At 39.7% G+C, this 13,336-nt stretch overlaps 1 protein-coding gene across 1 annotated transcript; it reads right to left on the minus strand.

The window, feature by feature from the left end:
* Positions 1 to 677: 677 nt before the first annotated feature.
* Positions 678 to 13,336, minus strand: galr2b (galanin receptor 2b). Its single transcript, XM_042393596.1, has 4 exons — positions 13,326 to 13,336; positions 12,753 to 12,816; positions 4,938 to 5,320; positions 678 to 1,635 (listed from the first exon to the last, which is right to left on the minus strand). Exons 3-4 carry the CDS (start codon positions 5,309 to 5,311, stop codon positions 873 to 875), a joined length of 1,137 nt encoding a protein of 378 aa, XP_042249530.1. The 5' UTR covers positions 5,312 to 5,320; positions 12,753 to 12,816; positions 13,326 to 13,336; the 3' UTR covers positions 678 to 872.

A 13,336-nucleotide genomic window follows, 5' to 3' on the forward strand; every position in this document is an offset into this window, starting at 1 on the left:
ATAACAGTCTATTTAGAGGTACATTTTTAAGTTTTTTGAGCCAGCGAGCAATGGCAGGCACCGACTAGTCTCCAACCAGCGCGGTGATGTTACTGAAGCTCAGCCTGAATGAACCCAAAATAAACTTAGATTTTGCTGTGATTTAATAGCCCCGCAATACATGCAAATTTTTCATCCTTAGCTTAGTTTAGCTTAGCTTAGTTTACCTGGGTCCTGACCAGCACTTGCAAGAAAAACATGGCGGACGTCAGGAAATTTAGTAGGTGGAAACTCAGATAGAAGGATGGATGGGGGGGCGATACAATTGGTGACCTAAGAAGGGGCATCAAATCTGAATGGCTTGTTGAATCACAGGAATAGAGAGGAAGCCAGCCCACACCAAACTGACTGGGTTGACTTACATACAGTTTGTGTGTTAGTAGGCACATCAGAGACCCAAATATATATGCACAAGCACTGAAAAGTATGGCCCCTTTAAAAGTGCTGAAGTAATATGGATAGTCGAATACTGCAAAAACTTAAAGAAATGCCAAAGTGCAAGCCATGGTTAAGGCAAATGGTGGAAACAGGAAATACTGAGAAATTTTCTCTTTTAGTAAATACTGACAAACCTTTCTGATTTACTGAATATCTAAGTAAGTAGAATGGGACTGAAACAAACATTTTTGGTAGTGGACTCACTGTGTACACAATGTTACTCTATATTTATATCTGTAAACATGTTTGTGCATGAATCCTTTAATCTCCTCCTGTTTGCCACCAATAGTATGAATGTCATGATGAGCATTTAACACATTTTGTAAAATATTAGCTGCAGTGTCTTTAACATAAGGCAATCTGTACTGAGCATGTCAGCAAAGCTGACTCACTTGTCAAGTCTGCCGCTGAAAGGGCAAATTCAGTGTCACTGTGGCTTCTCTTGGCTCTGCAATCGGCCTGTTAATCATTTCGCATTCATTCTGTCGTACATTCTCCTCGTTCATCTGTGACACTTCTGTAGAGGCTGCTTCAAACCCAGGCACAGTGTTGGCAACATGAACGACATGGACCTTATTTCTCCCATTTTTACTGAGAATACAGCTAAATACTTTCTTGAAGCCTTTGCGAAAGTGCTTGGACACCAGAGCGTACACGATGGGGTTGACACAGGAGTTGGCGTAGGCCATGCAGTGAGAGAGGAGCCTGAAGGCATACGTGGTCTGATTGAAAGGGAAGTCTCCGTACAGGTAGCACAAGATCACGACATGGTACGGCAGCCAGCATATGCAAAAAAGCACGGTGACAATGATGATCATTTTGGTGACTTTGCGTTTAGCCCTCTTGGACTCTGACATGCCATCCAGGGGGTCGACAGCCGTCCACAGGTACTTGATGGTTCGAGTGTACGAGAGGCTCACAATCAGCACAGGGATGACATAGCCGAACATGAACGTGCACGTGTCCAGCACTTTGCGGTTCTGCTCCTCCCAGCCAGGGATACACACAGTACTGTTGGCATAATCAATCAGGTCGTAGTAGCTGAGATAAGGACCCGCAAAGACCAGAGAAAGACCCCAGATGATCACCATGGCAACCACTGCGTTACAAGGGGTTCTTAGCTCTCTGGAGCGTAGCGGGTAACGAATCGCCAGATACCTACAAAGACAGAAAAAATAATACTGAATTATTAATGTATTAATTAGTGGACTTACTGACTTAATCTGGTTTTAAGCGGATTCTTGGGTTGCTCTTAACAACTCTTAACTTCATAGTAATAAAATATCCTTCCTGCATGTTACTGTAACAGTCCTGCCTGCACATTGTGATTGGCTGTGAGATAGCCAATCACAAGGACGTGTCTCCTCTCTGAACTCATCTAAACTGAAATCCAAATCTGAATCCAAAAGAAAACAAGCCATACATTTTGATTGATTTACAATTAAACATTAAATTTGTAAGTAAATTCCTCAGAAACTAATCACTTTCTGAATTTAAAGTTTGTATATTATACATTCTTTTTTTGCAAATCAAATACAGTGACGCATGAGTGTAAAGGTCATGACAATTGCTTTTTGGTAACCACCAATAGTTTGATTATGGGAAGGGAGCATCTACTATCCATAAAGGATGCTGCCACCTCCATGCTTGCCATTAAAAGCATCATATCTCATACTGAGAGAACTGGATGATAGTCATTCACACTAAAGCTGTTTGTGGGTATTGTTGTATAAAAAAGCCTTTAGGGAAATATATCATAACCACAAAATCCCAACAAAAGGCATTTTTAAATAAAACTTTTCAATAGAGTCTGATCTGGCATGCATCACCTGGTAAAACCATGACAATAGCAGAAGATGTGACTGTGCCTTGGGCCATGCTTTTGATGCTGCTGAACAGGTGGGTGATAAAAGCGCAAATCCACTCACCATGTGTTGACATGAAAAAGAGGTTTAAATGATATTTTCCTAATATTTTCATGGAACAAATCTCTTTCACTACTCTGACACCACAATGCTTTTTACATATTATTGTCTCATCATCACCTGTGTTATCCATCTTTGCACATGTAAAGCTTTATTCATGAGTATTTATGATGTTTTATGAGCTGATGTTCACAGGGAATTTTCAAGCTATTGCAGGTTCTTTTGCCCAAAAGCAACACTGCAAATTCATGTCCTCTCCATCCTCATTTACAGAACACTTGAACCAGCTCTCCACAAACATAAGAAACAGTCCTTGAAACCTTACTGAAATGGGGCCAAAGACACTTAAATGCAACATGAAAGGGGAATGAAGCAAATATTGTGACCTACTTGTCACATATGGAAGCTCAGTGGCTTGGACGAAGTACTGAGACATTACTCTGTAAGCTTAGCTGAAATTGTCAGATTTATAAGAAAGCACAAGCTACTGGACAGTCTGTTAATGTCTGTCAAGATGATTTGCCTTTTACATTTGTGTTATGCTTCTAAATGAGGTTTTGCTGAATAAGAAACCAATTAAAGGGTAAAACAGAATCATCACATTTTCTGTAAAATTGAACCATGACTTAACTTCAAAGTTTCCTGGAAAACACAAATCACCCACTCCACTATTTGGCTCTACACAGATGCTGATGTGTCTATTTGCAGAGATACTTATAGTGATCATACTAAATTCAAGAAGACATTAACTGCCATATTATAATTATGCATAACTGCAGCCTCAACACATAGATATTTATACATAGGTGTTAAAAATTATTTTGTGTATGAGAGTGCATTAATAACTGAGCATCATCTACTGTACATTGTTTTTTTTGGTACTGTTACCTTATGCATGCTCCAGATCTCAAGTATATGTTTTAAACTGCAAGTGCAAATTAATTCCCTGATTAACAGCAATAACTGTAAATTGTTTTGTTTTATATGGAATCATTTTCTCAGGCATAAAATCACAGTAAATGTATGATCCGCCCCTGGGTAGCATACTGCAGCGGCAAATGCCTTCCATTAAAAGAGCGGATGAGTGTGCTGCTGTTCATCCAGGCTGAACTGTGATTTAATACCTGCTGGGGATTCCTAGTTTTAAGTGTAAACTGTAAGCTGCTGCTTTTTTCACTTGTTACAGAGGAACTGGGGGAGGAAAACGAGAGAAATTCATTAACCTCCAAAGTCAGATGTTCCTGCTCTTTTCCAGTCTGAGGAGGAAATGTCTGGTTGGCAAGGTGAAAATCTATTGGATCCTCTATAAAGTGTAAACATAGCCAGTGTGAGCAGAGGGTTTCTGCAGCAGAGGGCAGGTGCACACTGACTCTGTCCATATTGACTGAGCTGATAATATTGCCCAACAACTTAGAACCTTCTCTGTGAGGGATATAATTTTCAGCTGGGTATAATGAATGATTCTCTCATAAGATATTCAATTACAGATTTAGGGTCTCTGTAAGGTCTTAGAGTTCTAATACTGCAGGAAAGTGATGTTCCTCCAGTGCAAACAAAGCTCACTCCCAGAACTCCTCCCTCAAATTAATAGTATATGCCCTGAAATTACAAAGCATTAAATTACCAGTTTGTGCACCCTATGTACTATTTCATTCTCTCGTTGTAGTGACTCATGCCCTTGAACGTCTTAAATCATTCCCTTGGATGAATAATTTGTTCCCTTGAATGACTAAAACTTTCATGAATTTGTTCTCTCCTTCTTCTCTCCTGAGGAGGAAGGCTGCTCCAGAACCTTGAACCTGAGTATTTATGAAGTAATGCAGCACTGCAGAAAGAACTTGTTATCCCGAACATATGTTTGGAAGTCAGAGATAAGACAGCATTGTGTTTAACAGCCAGAATCCAAAGGATATCCATGTATCTCAGTCAAAGTTTAAAATAAAGCTGAGAAAGACAAGGACAAGAGTACAAGAGGACAATAAAGGGTGATAACTTACAGCTATTTATCTGAAGGAATTCATTAAGTAATTTGAGGGCATATAATTAGTAATTCATAGGCATGAAAAATTAATTAAAAGGAACCAATTATTGAATTTGAGGGTAGGAATTACTAAACAGGTTTAACACAAGTAAATGAGAGCATGAATTAGTAATTTGAGGCCACAAAGTACCGCTATAAGGATCTTATCAAAACAATTATTAATGGTGAAAGTAAAGTAAAGCCAAACACATATAAAAATGATGAGTAGTGACAACCTTTGGCAACATAAAGCAAAGGGATTTATGGGAAATGTAGCCTTCTTGAAAAGCAGAGCTATTTACACTAATCATCTCTGCTGCTCTATGTTTATAAAAATGACGTCAGTGTAATTTGAAATTTAATTGGGTTGTTAGGTTAGTCACATATGGTAGTTAAACTGAAAAAAATAAGAGAATTATACGTAATTTTTGTGTTATATAACATACTGTAATAACCATGTTTATGTGCACAGATATTTTCTCCTCTGGAACTGACAATAGCTAATAATAACATACCTGTCAACAGACACAGCAGCAAGGGTGAAGCTGCTGGCGTACATGGTGAGGTTAATGAAGAAGTGGACCACTTTGCACATGAACGAACCGAACACCCAGCCCTCGAGAGAGTAGATGGTGGCTTGGAAGGGAACGCAGAAGATGATGAAAAAGAAGTCGGCCACACTCAGGTTGAGTATAAACAGATTGGTTGTGTTGTATCCGACCTGCCCACTCCGCAGCAGCACAGCGAGCACCAGGCTGTTGCCAATGGTGCCCAGCAGGAAGATGAGCGAGAAGACCACCGACACAATCACACTGGTGGGGTTCAGCTGGTAGCTTTCAGACACATTCATCTGCCCTCCTAGTTTGTTGAAATCCTCGAAATCAGACATTTTGCAAGTCTGGAACAAGAAAATAATAATAACAATCATGATTCCTAAGGGTTTAACTGTATTACTATGTCCTAAATCATATCAACTGTCTAAAAGCAGCACTGTTGTGAAACCACATTTCCCAATCCTGTCTTATTTACGTCCCTTGAAGACAAGGCTTATGCACCAGTGGTCAGTATTGACACGATGACAAAGAAGCTCACTCAGACGGGGTTTAATGACAAGTTAGTCTTTGCAGCTTCTCAAATAATTTTGAGAAAGTTGACATGCCTGCATGCACCAGAAGATTTCTTTATCCAGTTAATCCCCTGTTGAGTAATGTCACACATACTAACAAGAAAAGAATAAGGTTTTAACTGGCTGGTGACGTTTGTCATATGTGTCCTTGGACTATTTTCAGTGTTTAATTAAAAGTAATGCTGCAATGCAGTAAGTCTACAGTTATGAAGCTCCTGAAATGCATTTTGACTTTTATACTTTCAGTCTTAACTTAGATTAAAATGTTAAATCAGTTTAAAAGAATGTTAAACACAATACTATTTTTGTTCTTTTGCTGTAACAGAAGGAAAGAGGGTCACCTTTAAAGTGAGGATAAAATGCTTCACTGTCATCACTGCGGCGATTTGTTGGGTTCAAATAGGAACCAGAGGATTTACAGGTAAGTGAACCAAACCACTCACAGCAGCTGATTCAACTCCTCTCCTCCCTAATCCAGAAAATTGTGTCTTTAACCGAAAGTGGTCTGAGTGCTGTTGTCTTGTCAGAGTCACTCGATCAAAAATGAAAAGAGCAGAAGTCCATCTCTGCTGGGGGATTTTTGCTTTCAGCCTAGAAAACATCTTAAGTGATCATCTCTTCATAGTGAGTCTGACAGCAGTGATTTATCTCTGCCAATCTCTGACCAATAACAATGTCATTTTAGAGCTTTTAATGTATTGCAGTTTCATTAAATTATATCTACAATGTCAGTATGCACTCTTGGGCTTTTTTTGTCAAATTGTCATGTTGTTGGATTATGAGTGGTACAAAATTGGGGCTTCAAAGTAAAGAGCTGTTCTTCATGGTGAAATTGATGAGTCACAGTGGAGAGATAATTTAATCCCATCCATCTGTCAAAGAGTTCAATTATGGATCAAAATGTTGAACTGCATTAAATGAGCAGCTGGGTCTGCAAATCGCTGTTTTTGGTTATTTCCCTTGATGTTTCTGATAATGATACATCCGTATGTTCTTTGTCAAGAGTCGGTTGATCTCTATGGAATTTCATCATATCTGAATTTAAAATATAATAATAACAAAAAAGGTTACGTGGCAAAACCATTGCTGTCATGACACAAGGTTTATTATTTATAAGCTATTGTATTTATGATACAAATCTCACTTACATGTAATTTATATGAGTTAGGGTTGATCAATTGGATACATTATTGCTACAGTATATTTGACAGGCCCTTCAAAACTATCCTTAGTTTATGAAATGGAAATTTCTTGAGATTGTCATGTGCAGGCTCCATCACATCTGAAATTACAGTGAGGTCAGGTTGCAGGTCAACTGCCATTCAGACCTGTTGGAGTACCAGAGTTAATGATTGGAAGCTGGAAACAGACACAGCGTATCAGGGTTCAAGTGCATTTTAATCAGCTCCTCACTCTGACTCTAAAAAAAGAGGAAATTCTCATTTTTATGCCGTGTAGACTTCAATGTGACACCTGTTCATTGACAATTCCTAAATTGACAATCTCCAGTGTTGAAAGAAATGCATGTTATATTACCTTCAAACATTGGACTGCGTTTAGAAATGGCACTTTTCTTGTAGCTTTTTCGTGTGTAAAAAAACCCAAACTGAGGAGAAAGGCTCCAATTTAAAGCCAACATTTTCATTCAAAACTGTTATCTTCTTGATTACCACCACAGAATATGCATTGCACTTGCAATTTCCAGTCATGACTGGAAAAAGGAAACCGATGTATTTGAACATCAAGCTATGCCAAGCTCAAGCTACAGCCATCACAGATTTTTTTAGACTGAGAAGAAGGAGGGAAAATGCTTTTTTTTTATGGAATAACCCTAGAGCAACAAATCAGCTTGATCTGAATTGAACTGAAGAGGCATGAATAAAGGTTGCTAATTACTCTACCTAAATGAACAGACAAGGATTTTATATGAAAGGCACAGCGTGATGAATTAATGCTGCATATCTATGGCGGTACAAATGTGATGGCTTATAAAATTCATGGAGCTGAAATAATATTGAAACAATAAGAAGCTCAGACTGCAACAAAGCTACATGTAGATGGAGAGATCAGAATTCAATTTGGCATTTGTCTGCCCAGAATTGATGATGAAATCAATCACAAGTCTGTTGTCTTTTTCAAAGAGAGAAAACCACAATCACAGGGAAATAAAGTGCCATAAATGTAGATTATAAAAACTAATATGTTGTGACATTATTGTAAGTCATCCTCTGGCTTTTATGCTTCACTCATCAAATCTCAGCAATAACCGGCTTAAAATTAACTGTGAAACATTATTAAACTTTCAACATCCTTTGAGTATTAAACTCTTCTGCTGCCGGTCTATCAGCGTAATCAGAAACATGACTGAGGGCAAAATGAAGAGGATATACTGATCACAGTCAATGGCAAGTAAATGAGTCATAATAAGTGGAGATTGTAGACATTGTAATATTTTCTTATTAACCTTTTAAGGAGGCAGGGTTATACTTGCTGGATACTGCAGAGGAATTCTCCTCACAGCTCTGTTTCCATGCCTGACTTCAGCAGTCTCTTTCTTGGAGTGGCTGATTTCTCTTTCTTTCCATAGGGAAGACAATCTGAACTGATATTACATTTCTGACTGCATTGGGATACAAGGGCTAAGATCAGCCAGCGCTGAACATGTGCAAGAGTCTCAGGGAGGATCAGAGAAAACAGGGATTGGCACACAGGAGCTTTATGAGCTGGTAATAGAGCGTTTGGGACTTGACAGGTTGTGGAATTTGCAGACTTTGGCTGAGCGCATTGTGATGGATGCGAGGGCATAATTAGAATTTTTTTGGAAATGAAACAATGAGTAATGAAAACAGCAGAGCCAGAGGGAGGAGGAGGAGGAGGGTTGATGGGGATGTAGCTCAGCCTGAACCAGACTCCATGGGAAAACATCTTCATTTTGAGAGGAGAGGAGAGGTTTCAACATATAAAAAAATGATGAGGAGGCATAGATAAGGCGACACAAGCTGGAATATGATACATGATATGAATTCTTTCTCTGCCTGATGTTAGGAAAACAGCCAAACTTTAGATATCAGCCAAACAGCTATAGCATTTCTGCATCCTGTAATCGAATGTTCAAAAAGAAAAATGCTTGTTGTGCATCATTCATTTGCATTGCAGATGTTCTATAGATCCATTTAAATACTTCTATTCTGTACAGACAGCAGAATCAGCATGCAGATAAGGCAGATGCAATATGATAAACATACCAGGGTGATGATTAGTGGACAGTATCCAAAGCTTCAGCGCTGCGCTCTGATTAGGAACACTCCCGGCAGACCTGCTCTGTTAAGATGCTCATACTCTTCACACTGAAGCCTCTATTCTTCCAGAGTATATCGCTATCTGCCTGTGTTGCTGCTGTCTTACTCTTTCCCCGCCTCCACCCCTTCCACCCAACCCCTCTCCCCCTAGTAAGGACTCCTCCTCCACATTCACTTTAATGTTCACACTTCACTGCAGAAAAGGATTGCAGTGCAAAGGTATGGAGGGAGGCTGCAGCGCTCAGCAATCTATTCACAATCAGTGCATAATCAGGGGGTTCACTGACAAAATAACCTTTATGCAACATTGATTGCCAATATAAAGAGTCTGCACATGCACCCAAATCAGCCCCACTCCAAATGAGGCGGTGACCTTTGCATTTGCGTTCATCTTTAACATGGCTTGTTGTGTGGTGAGTGAAATTATTGTCTGCTAAGAGGGAGCACGATTCAATTTGGCCAATCAATTCGGGGGGGCAGAGGAAAACAATATTGTCAGTGTACACATTTGTTATAGCTTTAATTAGTGGGGAATGTTAGTTCAGCATCAGGTTTATAAAATTGAAGCAGGTGAGTGTGTCACTGTGGAAGTCTGGGACATCCAATATTACAGATTGTCTCTTTATAAACCTATGTTAAAATATGTCACAACAAGTGAAATGCTCAATCACAGCAAACCACTTGAAACAAATGAAAACTGTCCCCTATTTAGCCTAACAATTAGACTTTAACAACTTGATGATTATATTATATTTCTAAGGATGTTTTCTTATTTTCTCATTTCAAAGTTCCCTACAAACCTTTAGGAATAGGTGAATCACTTCAAACAGAACTCTTTTCATATTTACCTGTAGGTTTTCAAATTCAGGTACCAAATGTTGTACTTGGGGCTGTATTTCAGGTGCATCTTTAATTATGACCATAGTAAAAATATTTCACAACTTATAAAAAGTGTCAATAACACATCCTCAAGTTTCGGTGGTTAACAGCTTTTGATAGTTTAGATTTACTGGCAATAGTTAAAGGGTATGGCTGGTGATTTTCTATATATTTCTTATTGTCAACAAATTTCCTGTGCAGAGCCAAACCAACAATAAACTAATCCTACTTACAAGTATTGTGTGTGTATCCAAAGCCTGATACATCTTATTCCTCTGTGCCACAGACCTCCATTGTTGTCCAAAATCAATTAAGAACATGTCAATGAGCCACACCGTTGCACTGGGTGACATGTTCCTTTGCCCCAGAGTCAATGATCAGTCTCCAGAGATTAGTTCCATGTAAGGCAGACGCCATTGGGCATATGCTACATATCACAACCTCTTGACTTGAACTCTTGAACTTCAGCACAAAGTCACAAGGTTGTGATATGTAGTACAACAAGCTAGTGTTATGTACCCAGACTGGATGTATGAAGGTTAGATGTTGGTGAAAATCAATGTGTGGGATTTAGACTGGACCAAATGGAAGAGCGGGGATGCCGGCTTACCAGACTCTCATCAGGATCCTGGCAGTGCTGTTCTGAATGAACTGGAGCTTCAAATTCTTCTTCTAATTCCACTTCTAATCTATCAAAAAACTGTCCGATATGGAATACGTGTTCAGGCCACGAGGAGCTATGTACCACAACATTGTCCTTATAGGTCACCACATTCTCTAGTCCTGCAGTTACCATATTCATTAACCTGTGAAACGTTACCAGGACATTGTTCATTTGGTTAATGGCATTTACCAGTATCCTTTCAGCAAATCAAATTTCGACACAAAGTGACATGTAAGTAAAGTGTATTATCAGGCTTAAGGACTGATGCCAAGGGTGAGCTCTACTCACTGACTTCAACAGCTCCAATTTCCTTCAAGTAGTCCAGCTTGACTGAACCCCAGCTCACCTGTGAGGAGGGACTCTATTTGCAATTCTAAGTGGCCCTCTAACTATATTTCCATAGACCAACTCAAAAGGACTGACACCAGTGGAATCATCGCGAGACTCTCGAATTACAAAGAGCAGAAAAAACATGACTGCATCACAAACCCCAGAGCACCCTGCACAATAGGTCTTGATCTTTGTTTTTAAGGTTTGGTGATATTGCTCTATAGTATCCTGTGATTGTGGATGGTAAGCAGAGGACACAACCTGCTTAATACCAAGCTCATACATGACCTCCTGAAACATCCCTGATGTACCCCTGTCATGTTGGACTTCTTTAGGCAAGCCTACTCTCAAAAAAAATTGGACTAAAGCCTCCATAACAGGCTTTATACTCCTCAAAGACACAGCTTCAGGAAATCGGGTGCCGACATCCGTAATAGTCAGTAATGATTAATTTCCTTTTTTCGTTTTCAGTAGCAAACCAACTCAATCAATCAACACACATGAAGATGGTTCTTCCATGACAGGAGTGGGATATAGCAGAGTGACTGGGATACTTTGATTTGTCTTACCAACCACCTGACATACATGACATGACCTGGAGTATGCCACCAAAGATTGTGGTGCATTTTTGGCCAATAGAAATATCTCATGATCCTCTCCTGTGATTTACATATGCCCAAATGGCCTGCTCAAGCTGTCTCACGGGTCAGACGCATAACCTCTTGCCTAAAACTACTCGGTAGTATAATCTGTGCAACTACCAACCAATTCTCATCAGGCGGACGGTGAGGTGACCTTTATTTCCACATCTAAACATTATCTTGCAGATAGAATCCCTCTGCTACCTCCTGACTCTCTTCATGAGTCATACTGTGGCAGTTTCTCTTAGAAAGGCCACAGAAGGGTCCTGACGCTGCTCCGCAATCAGAACCTTACATGAAAACTGGCTGCACTCTCCTACCCCTGTTACCTTTGCAAAGAATGTGTCCATTAACTGAACTGGTGACTCCCCTTCCTCAGTTAAAGGGTTACTCGGTGAGTGGGACGTAGAACATATCACTACACATGCTGCAAAGGTCTCTGAATATTTCCTCTCTAGAACTAAAGTCTTAGACACCTCACAAGGCACCTCTTGAACTATAGAAGTGACACCATCACTAAGTACAGCATCCACATGGAAAGATCCACAATTACTGGGATAAACAGAGTGTCTGCCAGATCATCAAAGGAAAGCTATCTCTCCTACTGGAAAGGAATCGATTTTTCCCACTGCAGCTGGCGTACTACTAGGTTAGTCCTCAGAAAAACCTTGTGAAGAGGAGCAGGAACAAACTTACTGCCAACACCTTTAACTAATGCTGAGGCATCCAGAAATGACATGTCAGAAGTGACAAGTCTAACGCTCCCCTCAAGAGCAAGGACTGACAAGCCCCAGTGTCCTAAGAACAGTTACTGGAACTTCCTTACCGTTTTTTGACACAGACATTGTACCTTTTGACACAAAGCCTTCGTAATGATGCTAAACCTACTGGTGGCACCAAAATCTCTGCTTGTTCATTTTTTTCCCCTGAAAACTTACAAAGGTGACAGACTTACTGGCTTCTTTTCTTTTCAATGCAAGTCATGCAGACTCAATACAGCCTGGCTTTTTACAGCCATAGGTGCTCGTCTGCCTTCCTTTCCTGTTTAACTGATTTCCCCCTCCCAGGCAAGTCACGATGAGTTAGTTCATAAGAGTTCTAGTTTTCTAAGGCCTTTCACCTACAGGTCATTAAGGTGGGCTTCAATATACTGTGGTAGACTTTTTTAAAATAGTTCCATCAACATTAACTTGTGCAGCTCCTGAAAACAGAAGACTTCATTTGACGTCAACCACCTATTGAATACCATGTCCTGTCTCCTTGCCAAATCAAAAAAAAGTTTTGTCACCTCTATGCCTAAGTGACTGAAATTTAAAACTGAAAACTGCCTTTCTCATCATATTCTTTGCTCTGATTAGCATCTAGCGCTGCATAGGTTTTGCGGGCCTTACCTTCAAGAACACTTTGAATTAGCAAGGTCCATTTGTCCTCCGGCAACTGCAGTTCACTGGCAATCTTCTCAAAAGAATCAAAGAAAACACTTGGTTCACTTAGGTTATATTTGGGCATTAATCTTAAACGCTACCAATGTGAAAGTGAATTTCATGCATGTGCTACATCTGAGAATTTGAGTGCTGTAACTTTTCCTTTTCTAATGCAATCCAAGCTCAGTCAATTTGAAGTTCATGCTCCCGTTATTTAGCTTCCGTCTCTCACTTACTTTTTAACTGGGTTGGGTAATTGTAAAGCCTCAACCATACCAACAATGTCAAACCTTCTTGCTTGAGGGTCAATTTCCACTTCAAATGCATTGGCCACAACAAGTAAGTGATCCTTTTTCAATTTTGGGTGCAGACCAAAATGCCTCTGGATGCAATTTGACAGACCTACAACCAATCAGAACAACGAAATGTGTGACATAGCACTGAGCAACTTAACAAATCCTGTCAGACGTACAACAAACACTTTCTTATCAACAAAAGCTTTGAGTGCAATTTTTTGTTCTTCTTTTAGAGAAAATATACCTTCCAGTTAG

Source organism: Thunnus maccoyii, chromosome 18 (assembly GCF_910596095.1).
Source record: "Thunnus maccoyii chromosome 18, fThuMac1.1, whole genome shotgun sequence".
Classification (NCBI taxonomy): Eukaryota; Metazoa; Chordata; class Actinopteri; order Scombriformes; family Scombridae; genus Thunnus; species Thunnus maccoyii.

What these genes read in the sequence shown, in the direction of transcription:
- galr2b (XM_042393596.1), bottom strand. Translation starts at nt 5,311, where the DNA reads ATGTCTGATTTCGAGGATTTCAACAAACTAGGAGGGCAGATGAATGTG. An exon ending in GCTGCTGTGTCTGTTGACAG is followed by an intron (nt 1,636 to 4,937) that starts GTATGTTATTAT and finishes CTGTCTTTGTAG; the next exon opens with GTATCTGGCGATTCGTTACC.